General features: G+C 36.4%; 1 protein-coding gene across 8 annotated transcripts in view; it reads left to right on the top strand.

The window, feature by feature from the left end:
- LOC125351882 (LIM domain containing preferred translocation partner in lipoma) overlaps nt 1–23,605 on the top strand; it is a 645,466-nt gene that overhangs the window by 297,442 nt on the left and 324,419 nt on the right. For all 8 annotated transcript variants that reach the window (XM_048346968.1, XM_048346963.1, XM_048346966.1 and 5 more), the window contains one exon: nt 17,529–17,651. In XM_048346968.1, coding sequence (XP_048202925.1) covers nt 17,529–17,651 — 123 coding nt within the window. The remainder of the gene's footprint in view (nt 1–17,528; nt 17,652–23,605) is intronic.

The raw sequence follows: 23,605 nt of genomic DNA, 5'->3' as shown, positions 1-23,605 counted from the left end.
TTGAGTTTGTGTCTTTAACAAGTTGGAATACAAAAGTCCTTCTACTCCTTTTCCTCCCACCCTTCCTCCCTCCCTATAACTCTCCATATATGTGTCTGTCAGTGCCCCCCCTCCATTCTCCTCTTCTACTATCCTCCTTTTCCCACTCCTATCTTCTCCTCCCCTATCCTCTTCTCTCTTTCTCCTTCCATATCCTGTTCTTGCCTCCCTCCCCTCCCTTACCTTACCATAGCCCCTCTCCTCTTCTCTCCTTCTATCCCCTCCCTCCACTTTCCTCTCCTCTTACTCCCCTCCCCTCCTTTTCTCTCTGATGTGGTTCAGGGGATTCCATGACCTACACAAGTACTCTTTACTCTTTTTCAGTTCATGTCTTTTATGTGAGCCTTATATATCAAGTTATTATTTTTTTAGGATCAAAAGCATCCACATCAATCAAGAATTATTTTCAAAACCTTTCCTCAATTTTTATTCCCTTTTTCATGTATTTATGACCCCTCTTGCATATCCTGATCATTCTCTTCATTTTTACTCTTAACTGAGTTGTGTGTTGCAGCTAGCTACATGAGCCCAAGCAAAATCTGGTGCTAACAAACCCCTCTCTGATTCTTATTACTACGTTTTCCAGAAATGCATACAAAATGGAAATATCAATAACAGTTTCTTAGAAAATTCTTTCAAGGATTAATTAAGATGATGAATATAGTCTATCCAGTAATATCTGCTTCATAGTAAGGTCTATTATTAAATCAATTAAGGAGTAAGTCAGTTAATGCTCTTTCATTTTTCTTCCACTTTATATATGCTTTATGGAGTGATGTAATTATTTCATAAAGATTAATTTTGGCAAGAAACTATATTATATAACAGTAGAATCACAAAGTAATATGGAAGATTTTTGTAGAAATCATTGAATATCACAGATAATATGTTCTCCTGATTATCAGGTCCTAATCAAGATAATCCTTTAAATAATGATGAGATTGGGGCCTCTATTTCCTAAATGAACTGTTAAGAATGATATAGTTTTTAAGAAAACTGACAAGCACAATTAGAAGTTTTCGAAATCCCTTCGGTATACTATTTCCATGACATCCTTGCTTACTTCCCTTTTACTGATGTCTAAAACTAAGATCAAAACTCATATTTACTAGTGGTTCTTAGTCTGCTGTGAGGACATACAGTAGCTACCCTCTTTAATATTTGATTGGTTTGAAGTAGATATCATTCATCATCTTATTAATACTTCTGACCATATTGTAACCATGCAAAGAGTTCAGCTTGTGCCACTTCTGTACACTGAATCAGGGTGGTGGAGAAAAGAAATTGGAGAGGAAGTTATATACATCTTGAGTAAATCAAGCTTTTCTATTTTTAGTCCTTGCTACTGCTTGGAAAGTACATCCCCTGTTCATGGCAGTCTGGCATGCATTTCCTTACTGCCATTTCGAAAAAGGGAAAAATAAATATGGGAATATTTTTGTGTGTGTAGTGAAAATAGTTACTCAGGGAAATCACATAACTTTCCCCCTTTTCTCTTAGTGAAACCTCAACCCCTCTAGGCACAGATTCCTCAACCTCAGCTATGCATGTCCTAGCCTCACACAGGACAAGAGACTAGAGTCAGCAAAACCTACCATAGCAAGGCATTCTCTTATATCCCAAAGGAGTCATGGGTTTGGGATGGCAGGGAGAAACGATGGACTTTCATATTCAGTGGCCAGCTGCCTGCTTAATATCCCCAGTCTAGGTAGATAGAGGGACACCTAGCATTGTTACTCTTTGATGAAGCTCTCCTTCTATTTATTCTTGATATAATAATCCCTGAGTATCTTATACCTACTCACCTAATTGAAACAAATATATTACTTTTCCTAAGTAGCTGTGCTAGCATTTGGGGGATTTTCTAATGTAAGGCTGTAGTCATTACCACCAATGAACCAAAAGAAGGTGAGTGGGAAATGATTGAACAAAAGTGACAGTGGTAGCATCACTCAAGAATCCACTGAGGCAGACAAAGGGCTGAACTGAGGTGGTGGTCATGATTGTGGAGAAGGGAAACAATGTCCAGGGCAGCTGAGAAAGGTGGTACCATGGGAATTGGAGATGATCAGGATGCTTTGTAGTATTCTGAATTTCTTCAGGGCTGATCTTTCTGTTTATTGTTTTGTTTTGTTTTGTTTTGAGTCAGAATCTTGCTATGCAGCCATGTAGCCTGATCTTGCCTTGAAGCCCAGGCAAACCTGGAACTGGTGATCTTCCTTTTCCACCACCTGAAGACAGAAATAACAGGCATGCATCAGTACACTCAGCTCTCATATTTGTTGCATGGTGACAACTTGTGAACAATTCCAACCCTGAGGCAAGGGTGATGTGCATGTTGTTAGAGTAAATGTTGACAATAATGAGCAAACATTGTCCCTCATTAGCAAGAGGGTCTATACAGTCTCCAGACAAATGACTCTAGTGCCTATATACAATTGTAGTATTGAATGAGAAAAATACAGTGCTATCAGGAATGCTAATTTGTGGATATTGCTGTATTGTTGTCATTGTTTTTTAATTGAATATGTATTAGGCTCCAACAGGGTGCTATGTATAATGGCAACTCAGAGTTGGTTTATCAGAATCCTCATGAGGCTTTATAAATGCCAGTAAATGGAAACTCACAGCACCCCTTGCAGGTGGTAAACTTCATTGCCATGTTCACAAATGAGAAGTGAAGCAAACTGTTTGCTTTGCTGACACTGTGGGTGAGGACACATTTGAGTAAATGAAAAGTGTTTTCCCATTTCCTGTAATTGAGTTAGAGCATATTACTAGAGAATTCTCTTTCAAAGTGGAGAGTTCTGGGATTTTAATTAAATTGTTCCACTTACTGTTAGTTCTTGGATTAGCAACTGGAAACCAAATTTTACGTCAGTATATTACTTCAAATTTACTGTGGAAATGAATTGTCGGAGGGAGAAAGGGTTGTTAAATGTAGATTATTATTCCTTTCCTCACAAGTTTCAATTTTGTAAACATGACAAAGATATACTCTTTTAATGGGCATTATAGCTTCTTCTGTCCTCAGGAGACTCACTTTCCTTTGATACCCCACCTATGCCTTTTACTAGGACCCATTTTTGGCCACCAGAATCTAGGCTTACCCTGAAAGTAAGGCTTTTATTTATGTAGAAGGTCTTCTAGAACTCACCTGATATGATCTTAATAATCTTCTTTTATAGAACATGATACCAGTTAATATTTGCAGAAGGCCTTATGCATGTTTAGCATTCTAATGGACTCATGTACCCAACTCTTGCTCCACCTATCTTCAAGATGTCTCTGTGGGTTTGGCAAGGTTGTTCTACTATTTCATAAAATGGAACTAAAACTAAGAATATATGACATGGTCAAACATTATACGTGTTTACCTCCTTTTTATTTAAATTCATTGGGGCCCAAATTTCACTTTTAAGTTTGAACCATAGAATGGAAACTTTACAACAAAAGTCTGAAGTTGACTACTAGGCCATTTGTAAGTGAAATAGGTCTTATTCATGCTGGAAGATGGGAGATGTGGGAAATAACGACAGTATGGCCAATTCAAGATTTTGCTATTTCCTCATGATATGGCTTGTTTCTTTAGTCCTCAGTATTTTTTTGTGTGAGTTGGAGATCTATACTTATCACTGGACTCCAAATTGTCTATGAACAAGGTGACAGTTGTCAGCAAAAACCTGAAATGAAGCTTGTACAAAATTCTAGAGTAGGATTTTTAGTTGAAATGAGAATAGTAAGACTGGACATAACATCATCCCTAGCTATCTTTATACTTTAAAAAAAAACCCTAAAATTTCATTACAAATGTGCTCTATAGAGGTGTTACAGTTACATAAGTCAGGTAATGAGTGCATATCTTTTTGAACACTCTCACCCCCTCCCTCAATCTCTGCCAATTTTTTCCCTCCCAATCCCTCCACCCCCACCCCCAAGTTGTATGCTTCATTTCCAGCATAGTGTCTACTGGGCTTCCAGAATCACAACAAATCAAAGACCGACCAGATAAATGGGATTGCATCAAACTAGAGTTTCTGCATTGCAAAGAACATAGCTCGTAAAATAATTAGAAAACACACTGAATGGGAGAAGATCTTTCCTACCTATGTATAAGACAAGGTCTTCCTATCTAAAATATACTCAGAACTCAAAAAAAAAAATCAAACTTCCCAATAACAAATCCTCAAAGAAACAACAACCCAATTAATAAATGGGCTAAACCAATAAAGAGAGATTTCTCTGAAAAAGAATTAAGAATGGCTAATAGACACATGAAGAGATGTTCAACATGTCTTTAGATTTTCTTCAGCCTCTTATGTAGTGAAAGAAATCTTTCATAGCTGTTTGTTCATTTGTAATCCAGAGGTCTAAGGCAGGCATTATATATGCTTTTTGTTGTTTTATTGTAGAATCAGGAGCTTTCTTGATTAAGATGAGTGATTAATAACTTTGTGATATAGTGCTATGTTCAATTTTATCAATGGCACCTTTGTCACCAAAAATAGGAATTTCTCTTATTAGTGCTAATGTGAATTGTCCGTGTATTGCCAAAAATATATGTGATTCATGCCATAAGCTTGTTCCCACATCAACACTGAATTCTCAGATACAGTTACCCCTGCCCACTCTCTTTCGTCAGAGAGACTGTATTTACCTTCTAGATATCTGTACCTGGGAACAGGGCCAAGATCCTTATATTCCTGGGATCTGTACACCTGCATGATCTGATCACAGCTGACCTTTTAAGTCTGTTCTTGAACAATTCTGTTCTTCTTTAAAAGAACACTCTTAAAGTATTCCTGGGCTCCTCTGATAGCCTTTTGCTCTCGTTAATATCTTCAATATTTTTTTTCCATCCAAGATTTTCTGATTTGTCACTGCATCAATGCACCTTTCTCTGATTTTTCTACTTAGCTGTTCTTTTTTTCTTCCTACTTTTTTTCTCAATATTTCATACTTCCTATACTTAGCCACCTGTATTCTCCCCTGTAATGTGATTTATTGATACATTGGCCTAATGATGTTGTCGGCAGAGAGCAGAGAACCACTGCTGTCTCCCTCTCACACTGATCTCTCCCTTCCCCATCTCCCCCTGCTCCCATCTGGTCATCCTTCTCTTCCTTTCTTCATTCTTCTTCTCTTGTTCTTCATTGTTTATATTCTGAATATTAATAAATATTTATGGAAAAAAGAGTGAAAGTTGTCGTAAATATGGAAGTAGAAGCTGAAAGAGTATATTGTACATTGGCTTTTCAACTACAGTAACAACTGTGACCTAAAGTAACTTAATAAACTCATATAATTAGCTTCATACTTGTAGACAAGACCTGTTTTGCATTTGAGCTTGATGTAAAAATATAAGTGCTTTGGAGAGAATTATTGGAATCCCAAATTCCAGTTCTACTTGCTACATGAATAACCCTAAAATGGTTACTTTTTCAGTTTGACTTTTGGTTGGCACTTTAGTTCAGAAGAACAGTACGATATATCTCTTTAGATGTATGGGGAATGCAATAAAAAGTGATTAGTTAATTAATTCATTATTCTGGTATTGGGTCTTAAAATAAGGGCCTGGACACTGTCCCTTAGCTTTTTCACTCAAGGCCGGTGTTCTGCCATGTGAATCACAGATCCACTTCTAGCTTTTTGCTGGCTAATTGGAGGTAAGAGTCTCATGGACTTTCCTGCTTAGGTTGGGATTGAATTTTGATCCTTAGGTCTCAGGATCCTTTGTATCTAAGGTTACAGGCATGAGCCACCACTGGCACCCAGTGAAAGTTATTTTTAAGTCCAAGTACTTCTCTGTTGACCCTGGCAGTACAGAGGGTCCTGTAAGCATTTTTCTCCTTCCTTGTTACCAGTGATTACTGACCCAGGCCATGAGAAAATGCTGGTCACATTTAGGATGCTCATTAGAGAGCTGATGGTTAGAAAATATGATTTCTGGCATTTCAGACAGTATCTCCTATATCTTTTCCAACCTAAGTCTTTGTGATATGACGTTTCACGTATTTTGCTTTTTTCAAAGAAATGTTCTAACTTCTGACTTGATTCCGGCTATTGTCACCTTTTTCTTCCATTTTCACTAATTCTCGAATGATCTCAAAACAATGTGTGCCTCTTCTATGAAATTGTTATCAGTGACTATCTTTGAAATGAGTATTTCAGATTGTATTTTGTTACTATCTGCTTCAGATCTTCTTATTTTCAACTGTCAAAATAAGGTTTACACGAAACAGAAACAGAGTAATATGGTTCCAGCAAGTGGGTACAAGGGAAACAAACCTACAACAAAATAAAAAAGAAGAATAGAGGGCTGGGGATATGGCTTAGTGGCAAGAATGCTTACTTCCTATACATGAAGCCCTGGGTTCAATTCCCCAGCACCACATATATAGAAAACGGCCAGAAGGGGCGCTGTGGCTCAGGTGGCAGAGTGCTAGCCTTGAGCAAAAACAAGCCAGGGACAGCACTCAGGCCCTGAGTCCAAGCCCAAGACTGGCCAAAAAAAAAAAAAAGAAGAGTAGAAATAAACTTCTAATGTCAGACAACTTGCAATAAAAACATTCACCTTTTCATTGGAAGCAAACAGTGTGAGTCTAGAGTTCTGCTTGGGCTATGGAGCTGCTTAGAAATACACAGTCTTTCACCCAAGGTCACCCTGTGGACTATAGCAGGACCTAGACAAATGCCTTGGTAGTCAGTCCCTTGCTCCTTTTCTTACACAGGCACCTTTCTATTCACTGCCAAGAGTTCTGAGGTTGCGCTGGGTAGGTGATCAGAGTCGGATTTCTGGGCCAACATTTCTAAATGTTTGATGATGTTCTGACATTAGTCACTTGTATGTTTCTTAGGAGAGACTCGGTGTATAATTTTGAGTGGTAGGACTAGGATTAAGAAGCTCTGATCCAGTAATCTGTGGCTAGGGCTTTACTGTAACCATTACCACACCAACTTTCCAGTCCTTTGTTTGCTCTTTGGCATGTTTATAGGATCTTAGAAGAGAGTAGCAGGGCTTTTTCTGTCTCTGAAATTTATGAATGTAAATCACTGATACTCTTTTTGGAAATTCCTGAAGTGTTTTCATTGCATTATGAACTAGCTTTTCCCCTAATTTTGTTTGACAAGTAAGGCTGGCCGTCTATGAACAATGCATGTGCTCCTGTCTTTCAAAGGAGGCAGAGTAGCTTTCTATTGATTCATTAGATTCCTAGGTGATTTGTTGAAGTGATGCATGACTTTGGGCATGTTTACTATGTCAGGTGCCTTGTTTCATTTTCTTCACTGAATTATTATCTTGGACAAGCTAAATCATCTCTTCAGTGGAAAACTTTACTACCTTTAAAGGAAAATGTTGGAATAAATACTTTGGTGCCCCATCTAGTTCAAATGTTTTGTGAGTTTGCTTTGCTTTTTCTATACTGATCATGTCTAATCAATTTCCTACACATTCTCTGTCTGCACATACTGATCAGTGGTGCTTAGCTTGTGCAATCAACACCTTATTTACTTACAGGAATTTCTCAGCTCCTGTCCATTTGGATGACACCTTTTTTTTTTTTTAATAATTCCAGCTACATAATAGGGAATAATCAACATAGACTGAAGCCATTTTAAGAATTTTGATGATATTTTGAGGGGTCATTAAAAAGATTAAAAATAACAAAGTTGAGAACTATGTATGAATTTGTATGTATGTGTGTATATATACATATGTGTATGTATATATATGTATATATATATGGAGAGAGAGAAAGTGAACATATATAAAGTAAACATCTAACTTTGAAGTATCTAAACATTAGGGACTATATGACAGTACCTTTTAAATTTTATTGCACTCCCCTCAATATGCAAATATAAATAAAATTGTTTGTACTCCAACTCATCAGATCTATATTATCAAAATCCAAAATGAATGCAAATAAAAACAACCCTGAGATACTACCTCACTCCAGTTAGAATGGCCTATACTCTGAACTCAGGCAACAACAAATGCTGGAGGGGGTGCAGGGAAAGAGGAACCCTCCTCCATTGTTGGTGGGAGTGCAAATTAGTACAACCACTTTGGAGAACAGTATGGAGGATCCTCAAAAAGCTCAACATAGACCTATGCTATGACCCAGCCATACCACTCCTAGGCATCTATGCTGACCAACAGGTCCCAAGATATGAAAAAGACATCTGCACTTCGATATGTTTATTGCTGAACAATTCACAATAGCCAAAATATGGAAACAACCCAGATGCCCCTCCACAGATGAATGGATCCAAAAAATATGGTACCTATACACAATGGAATAGTATAGCGATTAGAAATAGTGAAATATTGGTATTCGCAGGGAAATGGTCAGAACTCGAACAAATAATGTTGAGCGAGACAAGCCTAGAACACAGAAAACAAAGGGGCATGATCTCCCTGATATATGACTGTTAAGGTGCGGGGAGTGGGAGACAGTAGAGACCAGGTATGTGAAAACAAAAACCTCTTGTCAAATGGTATTTCCCACAGGTTTGGGTCAGCGACCATACATTATGTAACTAAAACCAAACAACTACTCAACATATAAAGGTCAAAAATTGACCTCTCAGTGGATCACAATAGCTCAAAAGCTATGTATGTACGTTCATATAAGACTATTGTTGACATATTGTCTATTGTAGACATTACATTTAAAGCCCTAGGCGAATTTTCTTTGGCGTAGGCCACGTGGCTACTGTATATGTTCTTAGTACATTGTGTCTTGTATATATGTCTGCCTGACCTAGGGAAGGGAAAGAAAAACAGGGTGTAAGATAGCACAAGAAATGTACATACTGCCCTACTATGTAACTGTACCCCTTTTGCACAACACCTTGTCAAAAAAATTGTTTAATTAATAAATAAATTATTTTAAAAAGAAATCATTTAAAAAAACCTCAAAAAAATCCAAAATGAGAAAGTTATCTTCTATAAAATTTTAAAGTAACACCACTTGCAAAATTCTCTTTTATGTTTCATGTTTTAGTGCCCACTGTCGTTGGGATCAAAAACTTTTGAGTAGCCTATTTAATTCATACGTTGAAATAATTATTGTGCATGCTCTTGACTTCCCTAAGTATGAAAGAAAGTATCCTTAGTGAAACACAAAAGTATGTTTGTCTTTTCCTCTTATAACTTCTCTAAAGTATTTCTATTGTTTTATGTTACCTGTGGTATTCCAAATGTTCTTGAGAAGATGCTTGTGATATGAGATGATTTTAAGGATATCTTTGTAGACATTCCAAATGTTTATGTCACCCACATGTTTGAATAAATAGGTAGCTCGCAAGCATCTCATTTCTTCTTATAGACTTGGCCTATATAATCTGCACTGGAGATTTTCAAACTCTCTTTCACAGGAATGGTTCAGGGGAAGCAAATGGGGAAAATTTCATCATTGCATGGAAACTTAGATTTTATCTACTTATACCTGACTCAAAGAAACTCTGTTTTTATGTATTTCAAATAGAATAATTCTCTGCATCATTTCACTATTTATTTACTTTACCGTCAAATAGTATTTTACTATGGATATGCTTATGTTCTCATTTTATTGATGGATATATAACTCAGGTATTTTCCTTATTATTTTGTAGCTATTCTTATACAATTTTACTTGTATTTAATTTGTGAGAGGCACTCCAATAATACATATTGCCATTATTTATGTTCCAAAGGTTTTAATTTAGTAGAAATAATTCACTGACTTATATAGATAAGCATAGTGCAAAGTACAGATTTTGGTGTTGGGTTTTGTTGTTTTTGTTGTTGTTGTTGTTGTTGTTGTTCTTTGCTGTTGGCTTTATTTCATTTAAAAAACAACTATTTTTATTTTTATTTTTGAAAGTGTCTCTCCATGTAGCCCCATATGTTGTTGAACTCATGATCTTTCTGCCTCTTGAATCCTGAGAGTATAGGCTAGTACACCCTTGCTCCCCACTGAACTTATGTTTGCTTTCTTATTTGTACATTAAAGCATATCTATTTTTACACCCGGCACTTTATCCATGTGTCCATCTTTATTCATTACCCACTTGGCCAAACTCTGAGTTCTAACTTTGGTGGGTTTGATGTGATTGAGAGTGGACAGCAAAGATTCTGGCATGCAAATTGTAAAATATCTTTGTGTTTTCATACAATATCAGTGGTTAAAAATTAAAAGAGGGTTTGGAAGTTTATACTCCTCATTTGACAGAAGTAATAGTTGAGCTCCAGAAGGGAAAAGTGGCTTTCTGAGGGTCACAGGTAGACTTGTTTCCTATTTTCTTCCCTGTGAGAGAAAGGTAGGTATGCTTGCTGCTTTAGTTAAGGCACCCTTTAAACACCTTTGAGTAGTTTATCTTAAGGAGCAAATGAGTAAAATTGCACCATGTTCAGGGGCAGAACTGTTGCTAAACACTGTGCCATCTTTCTCCCCTCTAGTCCCTATTTTCCTTCTCTGCTACTGCAGCTATTCCTCACTTTGGTTCCTCTGCTTCTCTATTACTTACATGCCCATTATTTTACTCTCTCCAACAATAAACTGTTCATTTTCACCTGTGCTCTGATTGTTAATAATTAACCTTGCAAATCGTCTTTTTGGTTTTTCAAGGCTATCACCACTCATCCCTGTGCCAGCTTTGTTGCATGTTCCTTGGAGATTTATAAGACGTCTTTGTTCCCATCTCATCTTTATGTCATAGGCCCAATGTTAGACTCAATTCCTGTTTATGGACCTGTAGATGACGTCCAGCCTTGGTTCTGTGAACTCTAGTGTTCAGAAGTGAGGTCAAAGGTCTAGAACAGGACTCTTCCCAAGGCATGGTCAGAGGGAAGGAATGCTTCCTTTATAGACAGTATGAGTTGGCCAGATATGATCAACTTTCAGTGAGTTCATTTGGACTGAGAAGGATAAAGTAACATAAAGAAATCATTTGGGGACGTTATGAATCTCACTATTTAGGTTTAATCTTTATTTTTTTTCCCATACCAGAACTGTGAAAACTCGTCTTCTGTTGTTACCTTATTCATTTTTCATTCAATGCCATTCTTGTTTCAAGCTATTACTTCCCATTGAATTTGTGAGACATTCCTCTATTATAAATCCTCCAAATATGGCTTTTTTTGAGCCACCTTTTCCCACTGTGCTTAAGTGAAATAGATGATATTAGATAAGGAGATTTGTATCTAGGTCTCATTTTGTGAATTACAAAATTGTAAATGGATTTCTGTGAGCCTTTGCATCGTAAACTTTTTAGAGGCGGAGGAAGAATTATTTTTCTTTTAAATTTGCTATGTCATTCATATATCTTAATGTCTCAACGAACATTTGAGATTACTAGGCATAGTAGTGCATATAACCTTTGTGAGACAAAGAAAAAACAGTGGTGGTGTAGAGAATTAGACAAGAAACAGGTAATTTACCAAATTTAGTATTACTGGTAATGTCCTCATTCAGGGTGAACATTTGATGTGATAAGTAGGTTTGAGGAGGTCAAGCATTTCAATTAAATGCATAGGAAAATAATGTGCATCCCAATAAAAGTTTTCCATTAAAACTGTTTTGTACTCATTTAATCAAGAGACATTTCTTTTCAACAAGACATATTTGCTATAACTGCAGTCTCTAAATATTGCATATCTCAACTCAAAATTATTTAAATCGATGTGACAAAATTGATCATATCGTTACATAGCATTGGAATTATATTAATTTTACCATCTACATTTTATTAATTCTATTTTATTTGTTATTTAGATTGTCTATTATATTTTACTGGAATAATTAATGATATGATATACAACAGTATATAGCATTATATAGTATGACAATATAATCAATATGACATGATATAACAATAGGCTTTTAATATAAAATTATAGTTTCAAGATTATTAATCTGTTCAGGTAGTTATTCTCAAAATATGGTCCTGAGACAAGCACAACACCCTCTACTCACCTGAATGCTTGCCAGTAATGAAAGTTCTTCTTCCTGACCTCATACCTATAGACCCAGAAACTCAGGAAGGGATGGTAGAGCAGATAGTGGAATTCTGAATGTGCTTTTGTGTAGGTTACTACACAGATAGGATTGTGTCAGTCATAGTTAATTCTTGGCACTGTTGCATATATGAACATGTTTAGACTGTCCACTTATTTAAGTCCTCAGCAGCTGATTTTTACTTTAGATATAATACTTTTAAAAGCTACTCAGTTGATTGTTTTCATAGTATGCATTGTTTTTATTTTTACTATGGCAAGAATAAAATTTATATACATAAAAAGACTAGATATTTACTGTGTGAACAGCATTGACACGGATGGATTTTATTTAATTATTTCAGAAGCTACATGAGGCAGGCAGAACTTAGATAAGTTGTTTAGGTCACAAAGCCAGCAAATATCAGATCAAAGTATTAAGTCTGTAGTCTGACTCCACAGTCCTTTAGACACGATGTGTTAGGGAAGCTTTGGGGAAATAATAAAAAGAAAATTATTGATTGAGCATTTAGCTTCATCAAATATAGATTATATATCTATATATAATGTATATGTATAAGCATATATATACATATATACTTAGTCAATAAATAAATTAGATATGTACTTATTTTTATTGTTTATAAGAAATGCACTTTTTCAAGGTAGGGCAAGGATATTTTAGAGGAAGTGAGATTGATTTGAACACATTGCAAATATATATGGAAATGTATCAGTGAAATACCTCCCTATATAACTAATGTGAAATAACTTAAAATTTTAAAAGTTAAACTTTTTGTTTATTTTTGTCATCACAATCTTTTTTCACTGATATTTGATAGAAAGGAATAAGAAATTTTACTGAAAATAATTTTGTATTAAACTTAAGTATCATTGAGAATAAATGAAAGATTATTTATAAAAATACACTGTTTTGCTTTTCTAGATTCATGGTTTCCCCAAGTCGAGTTAGTTTTATATAAACTATTGGTAAAGGTACTAGTATTATAATGTACCCCAAAGAAAAGTAATTTCATATTACTAAGCTATTGGCAAAACTTTTCTTTTTCTAATGAACTGTAGAGTGATGTCCCACCTAGTTAGTGTCTGGGAACCCTTTCTGGTCCACATAGGGTCAGTATTAAGAAGAAGTGTTCTTGAGTTCCAGTGAGCATGGTTCTCAAACTATTTTAGTACATTTAAACTGTTTCTTAGATCTCTTATTAAGTAGTAATTTGCAAACTTTGATTCATCAAATCCTTCATGTGTGATGGGCCAGCATGTTTTAAGGAATACTGTAGGTATCATCTCAGAGCTGGTAGCCACAGGCAGTAAAGCACAGTGGCTGTGATTTTCAGGTATGAACCATCATGCAACTGAGAAACTTTTGCATCTGAGCTCTCTTCTTTTTTCATTTTTATGTATCACTAATTGCCACAACAAACATCTCTTCATGCACACGACCTGTGTTCAGCTGAAATACTTTGCATTCACTTTCTGTCCTGAGCTTTCTTTGACGCCATTCTAGTAACTGGGTCAAATATAGGGAAATTTAAACCAGTAGAAAACTAGTCAAAGATTAAGTATCTTCTTTTCCACCTCTTAAGTGAGAAAACCTGAGGAATGTTTCGGAGGACTCTTCACAGGACTCCAAGGAGGGTTGAGCCTTAGTTGCCCACATTGCTGATGTGCTTAGTATAGAACCTTTGAAATGACTTTTTATTAAATCTTCTACTCAACTGTTCCTGTTCTTTCCGAATTTCCTGTTCTTTCTTGGAATTGATTTCCCAAAATAACCTGCACACAAGCTTTTGTTCTAGGTGTTGTTTTTGATAGTACCCTCACTTAGATAATGGAATCTTTGTAGCTATGGTTCAAGAGCGTGGGAATTGTTATTACCACAATGACTACTTTATTAGAGTTCATGTGATATCTAGAACAAACATTAAACAAAGAGACAGAAGACTATTCCTAATTGTTATTTGGCCTCCAGTCATTTAACCCTCAGAGAACTGGCACAACTACAGTGATAGTGATTTTGGTAAATATGTAGGAATCCCTCATCTGGCTATAGGATGATAGTTCATAAATAGAAAGGCACTTAGAATGTATTGGAGAGTATAGAGAGAAAGGTTGGTGTGGAATTTGGGGCAGAATCTCAGCTATTTCAAACAAGATATAAAAGGGAAACTTTAGAAAGAGTCCTGTTCTTATTCATAATGGTGATTAAAATGTAGAAGCAAAGTTATTAGAAGGTCAGATAAGGTAGCAGGGTTGTTTAGGGTTTTTTTTGTTTTTGTTTTTGTTTTGCAGAAAATCCTCCATCATTCGATGAGAATGTGTTTAAATTGCATCATCCTAATCTAAATAACTGATAGGGTAGAAGAGTCCCAATTTAGAGGGAAAGGGAATAAAGAGGCTGGGAACCAGTTGAAGTCTTACAAGCTTGGGCTGTTTTTGCACCATAATTACTTGTTTCATTGTATAGCTCAGGGTAATTCTGTGACTTGGCCGTCTTTGTGGTTAGGTATCTCAGTGACTTAGGGCATAGGCAGTTGGTGTACTTTCTGCTACAGTAAAGTACTGATGTTGCAGACCTGATTATATACCATCTCTTTGACGACACCCCAAGGGAACACTTAATGAATGATGCTTACCTCAAGGAGAAGAATAATTAACAATAGCTATATTATTCCTATTAATTTATAGTTACTGGTTGCTATAATTAATGCTATTTATGAAAATCACCATAATTATAGCCCTTTACAATTTACAAAATATTTTCCCATCCATTTTCTTATCTGAATCTTTGAACATCCCTTTAGTGTAGGTGTAGGACAGATGATGTTCTCTTCATTTTACAGATGAAGAAACTATGGCCCAGGGAATAATTTAATGAGTTTGTGTTTCACCAGCATTGCCATTGTGTTGTCTAAGAGTATAGATTTCATATTAATGGTAATATTTTATATCTACACATAAGAAAATCAACTTCACATTATTCTTTTGCCCTCCACAACAATAGTGTCCTACTTTTCTTCATTGGGCCATGCCTCATTATTCAAAGTATTCATATATATTTTAAATGTCAGAGAGAACTTCCCTCTTCTAACTTCAGTTTTTTTCAGTTTTTAATATGCCCTTCAGTATGAAAGTAAAATCTCTTCTTACAGAATGATTACCACCTAACATTAAATATGATGACAAAGACTGGAAACTTGTGAGAAAGACAAATAGTGTTCCATTTAGGGCTCATGCAAGGAAATTGAGGAAAATCATTCATTTTCCTGCAGTATGTGCTATTTAGCCTAATTATGCATATACCTGTGTGGACATTCATGAGGAACCATTTTGGCTGCCATGTTAAAAACACCTACTAGAGCACTCGGTAGTTCTGGTTGTCCCTTGAGCTTCTTATATTCAAAGAATGTTGATAAGAAAAAGGTTGCTGTCTGAGTCTGTGACAAAGCCATTTTGTGTTATTTTATTGAGACAAAAAATACCCATGGAAGGCCTGAGAGCATCAGGTCCTTATTTAGATCAGTCCCTGTGCAGGATTCTGAGGAAACCATGAGGAGCGGAATAGACAAAGTCCCTCCTCTCACAAAAGTTATATTACTCTAGGATAGAAACTGAACATACTGAGACAATTTCTCATAAAATATGCTGTTTAGATGGTGGTGAACATTATTGGGATGGTAAATACAACAGGATGATGGCATAGAATGAAATATACATAGGGTCCATAACAATATACCTAGAGTGAGAAAATCAGGTGACAGCTGCTTTACTTAATATAATAGAAGTATTCATGTTTTTCAAAAGCTCACAAACAAGGATACCAAATTGCTTGGAGAGGCCAAATAGCAATCAGATTTGGCTCCAAGTGGGCTGTTCCTCAATTTTGCAGATGATGTCTGATGTTATCAATATGCCAAACATAGATAATGTCCAGGAAGTATTAATTCATGGTGGCTGATTTCACAAGATACTAACCAATGTGCCAGAATCCATTAAGATGCTTTAACCCAGAGATTTAAATTAGTTTCCAGAGTCCAGGAAGGTGGCTGGGTAAGCAAAGTATGAGGAAAAGAGAGCTAATGGTCTTAGTAGGCAATGCCTATCAATTCATCATGCCTGATGACCCATATATACACCACCGAAAACTTTATTTCAAAGTTTGTGAGACTTAATACTAGTGTGTCATGGCAATAATATACCAATAATGTTTTTGTTATTACTACAGATACTTTAGCTTCTTAGAAGAAGCTAAATGTTTGCAGACACTATACACTATCCTGAAAGTTGTCTTCTTGAGATACATTCAGTAGATTTGATTAGCTTATAGCAATTAATTATCCATTATTCCATTCCAGTTGGGGCTTGCTAAAGATATTCTTTAGTTTCTTGTTGGAGGCTTAAGAGACTTTTGTATAGTACATAGATAATCAATTATAGCATCATCAGCTTAGATATAATTTTTACCATACCCTGATTTCAAATCATAAGGTCACCTCATTTTATATATCTCCTTTTATTGAGCTTTAGACTTGTTTTTCCAAACCTGCTTACAATTCTTAGAAGTTTCTTATGGCAATATTATTAATTCTAAATTTAGGAAGCATAGGTTATTAAAATATAAAATTCAAAGGTCCCTAACTTTATCCTTAATATTCACTGTGCCTTTTTCCTCAGGAGCCCACAACCAGAGACCTGGGTGGTCTCTTTTTGGTTGATGGTCTACATGCATTGCTTGGGCATGACAATTGTCTCTGGCATGCATACCTAATAGTCCCTGACTTCAGTCACTTCAATACTTAATTCTTTCATGACTTCAAATGCTGGTTTTTTGCTTCTGCAATCCTAATTTTCCTTCCTTACTTGTTCTTGCTCCAGTAAAATATCATCACTTTCTGCACTGGTTTTTAAATGGAAAGGGCCTGTGATATCTCCCCCATTCTTTCCATCAGGTTAAGTGCAGGGATGAGAATGCTTATTTTCTTTGACTTATATATTCATCAACTGCTTAAATGACTATATGACCTAAGAAAAAAGCACTTCATACTTTTTCAGTTATCTGTCAAATGATTGGAATTTAATTAAAATTTAAATAAATCATCTACAGGATCATGGAAAAGACCACACTATTGCATGAGACACTGGAACTCTCAATTCTATTAATTGTGTGTGTGTGTGTGTGTGTGTGTGTGTGTGTGCACATGCATGCCTGCACGTACGTGTATGCATGCTAGTACTAGAGCATGTATTCAGGGCCTGGGCACTGCCCCTTATCTTTTTCAGGCTGGTGATCGACCACTTGAGCTACATACAGCTCAGCTTTGGGCTCTTTGGTGGTTAATTGGAAATAGGCATCTCAGGGACTTTTGTAACTAGGCTAGCCTCCAACTGTTAGCCTAAGATCTTAGCTTCCTGAGTACCTAGGATTTACAGGTTTGCATTACTACTCCCCAGGAAATTTAGTTTAACTTCTGTATTGTTTTTATAGGGAAGTCCAGGAAGCAAGACCCTGGAAGAGAGACGCTCTAGCTTGGATGCTGAGATTGACTCATTGACCAGTATCTTAGCTGACCTGGAATGCAGCTCCCCCTACAAACCTCGGCCCCCACAGGTGAGTGCTGCCTGTTGTCCAGGTTGTCAGCCACCAATGGCCACAACAGATGCTCCAGTTCACTGGAAAGTTTAAGCTACTTATTACTGCTCTTTCATTCCTTCATGTTTGTATTAGAGTCAATCAATGGTCTAAAACTGTCTTTTTCCTTAATATCACCCAACATGGTCTCATTAACTGGTACAGACTTCTAAAATCAATTTTATCAGTATTTCCTTAATGATATAGTGTTGTTAAACACACACATACACTCTCATACACATACACAAAATGGTATTACACACACACAATGGTATAAAAAGCTTTCCTCTTTTTCATTGTCCTGCTCTCCTGTCTCTGTCCGTATGGGTATTTGGTTATACAGCATACACCCCACAAATATGACTTAGTATAATTGTATAAAGTGTGAGCGTTGCTCTGTCTTTTGTGTTGTGTATTAAGTGGTTTTCATTTTTGTTGCTGTCATTTTTATGTATGTATGTATATGTATATATCTCTTTAATTTTTTATGATCCTTAAGTAGTTTCAATTCAACAAGTCGATTTATGAGTACAATGCATCTTGATCAGCATTGCCCTTTGAGTAATTTTTGAAAAGCAATTAGTGATGTATTTATTTTTCTTTAAAGCTATTTCCCTTTCTGAGACTCCTCTTAACAGTGGGATTCCTACACTGAAGAGAATGACTGCACTTATTGTTTTTATTTTTGAACATGGTGAATAGTTTATCCTGGCACCAGAAGTTCAAATGTGGCAGTTTCTCTCCAAATTCACCAGAATTAAGTGACAGCAATTATTCTGTTTTCTTTTTAAGTGCAAATGGTGCAAGTTTAACATTTGTATTCTCGATGTTTTTATTTGGGAGCTTAGCAAATAGCATTTCAGAAGCTGATATTCCATTATCAGTCATAATCCCTCATCTTTCCGAGTCTGGGGACATCTCAGCAAATCTGTTGCAGACTTTCTGAGTCCTCAGTGGACATCCATCAGAGCTCTGGAGTCAAATGATTGGACAAGTACTTTTTATCATTTAATTGTTTGTTTGACTCTTAGGTGACATTTGCTTGACTAAGTGACATCGCACTTACTGCTCAGAATCCGACTTAAGTTTTCCAGCAGCTGCTGCTTTACTAACAGTGGTACCTTTTATAAATTAAATAGTGATCTTGCTTCTCTGTTGCAGCATTTTCCAGTGTAAACATAAACTTTGCTTCCTGTACTATACATATAATGTGATAAACTGCTTTGCTTATACACAATACCAGAGATTAGTTCTTCCATAGCTATCTTTGAGCTCTTGGTTAAACAGTAAAAATGTCAGTTGTTCCAGTTATATATGCTCTGAGTTGCTACTATGTAGCAGGCACAGGAGTCTTTGCAGAAAGCTACATGAATGACAGGACACTTACGGGACTTAGGGATCCTCTTCCATTATCCCCTCAGACTGTATAAAGTTACCCTATGGCCCATTTGGCCAAAGCACAAGGAAGAGTATAATATATTCTTCACAGTAGGAGAATAAGGAAATTCTTGTGAGAAGAATTATGAATGCAGTGAGAAGGATGGATGGAATTGTAGTGTTATAGAAAACAGGTCTGGGGAAAAGCCTGGGACTTGGAGTAGAATAATACATGGTTCAGAGGACTGCAAAAGAGAACTACCAAAATCCAGAGAATCAAAGGAAGATGCTCAAGGCCTAAGATGACTGTGGGAATGGATGGTTTCCTATTGACAAATGTGGACAGGTTTAGATGCCACAATAAAATTTTAGTCCCTCTTTTGTAGATAATGGAAAATGCTTGAAAATTCTCAAGGAGTAGAAAGTTTACATTCATTCTGAAAAGGATTGTAGGAAACAAAGCCTACTTTGCAAAAATGCAGGATTGGCTCAAGTTCAAGAACAACTCTCCAACAAGGATTCGTACTTCATTATCTGATGTCTGTTTGTTTTATAATCCCATCCAATCAAATACTTCTAGACTAGTTTGTTAGGACAGCAAGGGCACTGACTCTGCCATGGAGCTAAGACATATTTTAAGACCTAGAATTTGCTGTATAGTCACAATCCTGTTGAGATTACAGGTGTGCCTCACTAACCCTGGCTTTTTCTTGTTTTACTTAATTTTTTTGAGCATGGGTTTTGTTTACTATTTTTTTCTTTTTGTAAAGGGTTGTTACCTAATGTATATGTGAGAAGATTATGCTGTAAGGTTTTCATGTAAGGTAGCCTGCAATTTTTAAGGCTATGTCTGCACATGCCTCTCATAAATCACTACATTTTAATGGGTTTATTGCTTGAGTGTTCTTACTCTGTTCATGGAGTCATAATTGCTGGTGCTTGAATAGCAGTCTGCTGGTGTGATACACTTCCACATATATTCTCACTTGAGTAACATAGAGATATCACAACTCTAAAGTACAAAGCGTCCTTTTATTTTTCATGGATTGGAAACTTAAGTCTTGTCTTGACCATGAGACTACTATGTGACCTTGGCTGGACTTTGAATTTAGAAGTTGTCTTTAAGTTCTAAAGCCAGATTAGGGATGTCAATCTGATTTACTTTTTAAAAATATTTTACCATTGACATTTGTCATATGAATGACAATGTCTCTGTACTATAAAAAGGAAAACATCCTAAAGGTTTAAAAATAATTGTGCTGACCCTGATGTGGATTAAATTCATCACTAGAGTTAAATCTATTTCCAGTGCGCTCATTTCATTCAGAATGAAAAGGATGATCCATTCTATTCCTTTCCATTATCCTAATTTAGGAAAGCAAGAGTTAATTAGTAGATACAGCACACCCTTCTGAATTATCCTCACTCCAGTGGAACTGAATTAGATGCGTTAATGTTTATTGGTTAATGTAATTATATACTGTGAGAACAATAATCACACACTAAATATTAAAAATATGCGCCAAGAAGATGATGCGTGCAGTAAACTGTGTTGTGCTGTAATTAAAATGTACTAGAAAAATCCTAGAAATGTAGACTGTTAATGCACAACTTTGATGTTTCCATTTTTTGAGCAAAGTGATTTTCAATTTCAAAAGCTAGTGATTTACTTGATCACCTAAAGTAGGCTAGGAGGTCTGTGTCTTCTCATTACTCAAGCATGTGTTCTGTGTTTTCTCCTGTTGGCCTATGAATCCCTGCTTTAACTAATGTGAGCATGCATCAATACAGGGGCTTGAAATCCACCGGAAGCTCTCACTGAGCTTTCTTTGCACAGCTGGCACTCCACCACCTGAGCCACACATCCAGTCCAGAATTTTGCTGGTTAATTGGAGGTGGAATTTGGCAGACTTTTCTGCCTGGGCTGATTTGAGCTACAGTCCTCTAGGTCTTAGACTCCTGAGTACTTAGGATGACAAGCATGAGCCACTGGCACCTAGCTTGCCCACTATTTTCAAAGAAATATGTGCCACTCTCTGATTTCCCAGTGCTAGTTCTGATTTTGTATTTATTCATATTTTTCTCTTTTTCTCCACTACTCACTTCATTCATTCAATTAACATATACTGAGATTCTACTATGGAATAGGTCTTGGAGATACTGAGGTTCATTTTTAAATATCCTTACTCTGGAGTAATTCCCAATCTAGTAATGAGAGATGAACATAAGTCATCAGAATTTTGCAGAAAAAGGTTCTTAGTGTCCCATTCCCCTATGTTATATGTGTTGAAATTGGAGACATTTCAACATTCTATTTAATGTCCTCCAATATAGGGAGCACTGCACAGTGTAGGTCACAGCATTTAGATTCATTTGGCTGCCTGTGCTTTAAGATAGATGTTGGATTCAAGATAGGCCATAACAGGGATGGGGAAGCATGGGAAGGCTGCAAAAGTAATGGCATGTTTGATGCATAAGTTAGTCTACTAGCAAAGCAAAGTATGTAGAGCAGAAAGGGGAATGGCAGAGAGCAAAGTTTAATTTACTTAGTACCTTGTAACGTTTTTGCTTTTCTTGGGCATTCATAGCAAGGAGGAAGAATGTAGAGTGCATACCAACAATGTCTCTGGCTGAAGGAAGTTTGACCAGTAACATTTTCAGTAAAGTTTACTTGAGATGGATGAATATAATTGAGGATGCTGCACAGAGTTATTCAATTAAAATACCTTAATTGCTGAGACTAAACTGCCTAAGCATTTGAGAATGTGTATATCAGGCAATAGTTGTAGAAGAAAAGATGTGAAATTTCAAAGGTGGCTATAAGGTCAGTTGTAGATTTAAGAAGCTCAGAGTCTTTTTATTTTCCTTTTTTTGTTATTTATTTATTTATTTCTTATTTATTGTCAAAGTGATGTACAGAGAGGTTACAGTTTCATATGGTAGGCGTTGGATACATTTCTTGTACTGTTTGTTAACTCCTCACTCATTCCCCCCTCCCCCCTCCCCCTTTCCCTCTCCCCACATGAGTTGTTCAATTGGTTTACACCAAACAGTTTTGCAAGTATTGCTGTTATAGTCCTTTGTCTTTTTATCCTTTATCTCTCAATTTTGGTATGCCCTTTCACTTTCTTAGTTCTAATACCATTATATACAGTTTTGAATGTACTCAGGTAAGATACAGTGATAGTGCAGGTACAACCACAGGAAGGGGATACAAGAGGATCATCAACAATAGAAGCTACGGTTTCACATGGTATGTTGAAAGTAATTACAACAGTGATATAATACTCGTTTCTATAACATGGAGTTCATTTCACTTAGCATTATCTTATGCATTCATAGGGGCATAGCTATTAGGCTCTTGTGATCCTCTGCTGTGACTAGCCTAAACCTGTGCTAATTATTCCCTATGAGGGAGACCATAGAGTCCATGTTTCTTTGGGTCTGGCTCACTTAGTATAATTTTTCCAAGTTCTTCCATTTCCTTACGAATGGGGCAATGTCATTCTTTCTGATGGAGGCATAAAATTCCATTGTGTATATGTACCACATTTTCCTGATCCATTCATCTACTGAGGGGCATCTGGGTTGGTGCCATATTTTAGCTATGACAAATTGTGCTGCGATGAACATTGTTGTGCTGGTTGTTTTAGTGTGTTCTGGTTTGTGGTCTTTTGTGTAGATGCCTAAAAGTGGGGCTGCTGGGTCATAGGGGAGCTCTATGTTTAGCCTTCTGAGGAATCTCCATACTGCTTGCCAGAGTGGCTGAACCAGTTTACATTCCTACCAACAATGAAGTAGGGTTTCCTTTTTTTCCACATCTCCTCCAACATTTATTATTGTTAGTTTTCTTGATAAAGGACATTCTTACTGGGGTGAGGTGGAATCTCAATGTTGTTTTGATTTGCATTTCTTTTATGGCCAGTGATGTAGAGCACTTTTTCATATGTCTCTTGGCCATTCTCATTTCCTCATCAGAGAAGACTCTTTTTAAGTCTTTCACCCACTTTTTGAGGGGACTGTTGGTTCTTTGAGGTTTTGTTTTGGTCAGTCAGGTAAACCAGGCCAGAGGCGCCCCACCCTGCTGAGTCCACAGCCTATTCAGAGCCAGGAGTTAAGTGGCCCCATAGCTCATAGAGTCTTAAGAGCTTCAGTGAGACAACCACTCCAAGTAGCTGGATTCTGGCATTGCAGAGAAGGGAAAACCATTACATAATGAAGACTCAGAAGCAAGCGAATGGTACCTTAAAAAACATTATCTGACTTGTGACATATTGATACAGGTAGTAAGTTTGCTTCCCCTCAGGATGGCTATGAGTTTTATTATCACTTATCTCTCTTCTATGGTACTTTAAAAATATGCCTTGGAATAGTAACAGAAGATTAGTTATCTCAACAAGGTACATCAAAATGTTCAACAGAAAATTTCAGACACTATCACTTTCTTGAATTAGTGTATATTGAAATGCCACTCTTTGCAATCTCTTTTCTTAGCATTTTGTAGCAACTAAGAATTTAGTAATTTTTCAACCAAAATGATTTTAAGAAGATAAGTG

Source organism: Perognathus longimembris, chromosome 5 (genome assembly GCF_023159225.1).
Source record: "Perognathus longimembris pacificus isolate PPM17 chromosome 5, ASM2315922v1, whole genome shotgun sequence".
Classification (NCBI taxonomy): Eukaryota; Metazoa; Chordata; class Mammalia; order Rodentia; family Heteromyidae; genus Perognathus; species Perognathus longimembris.
This window is presented reverse-complemented; position numbering and strand designations above follow the sequence as displayed.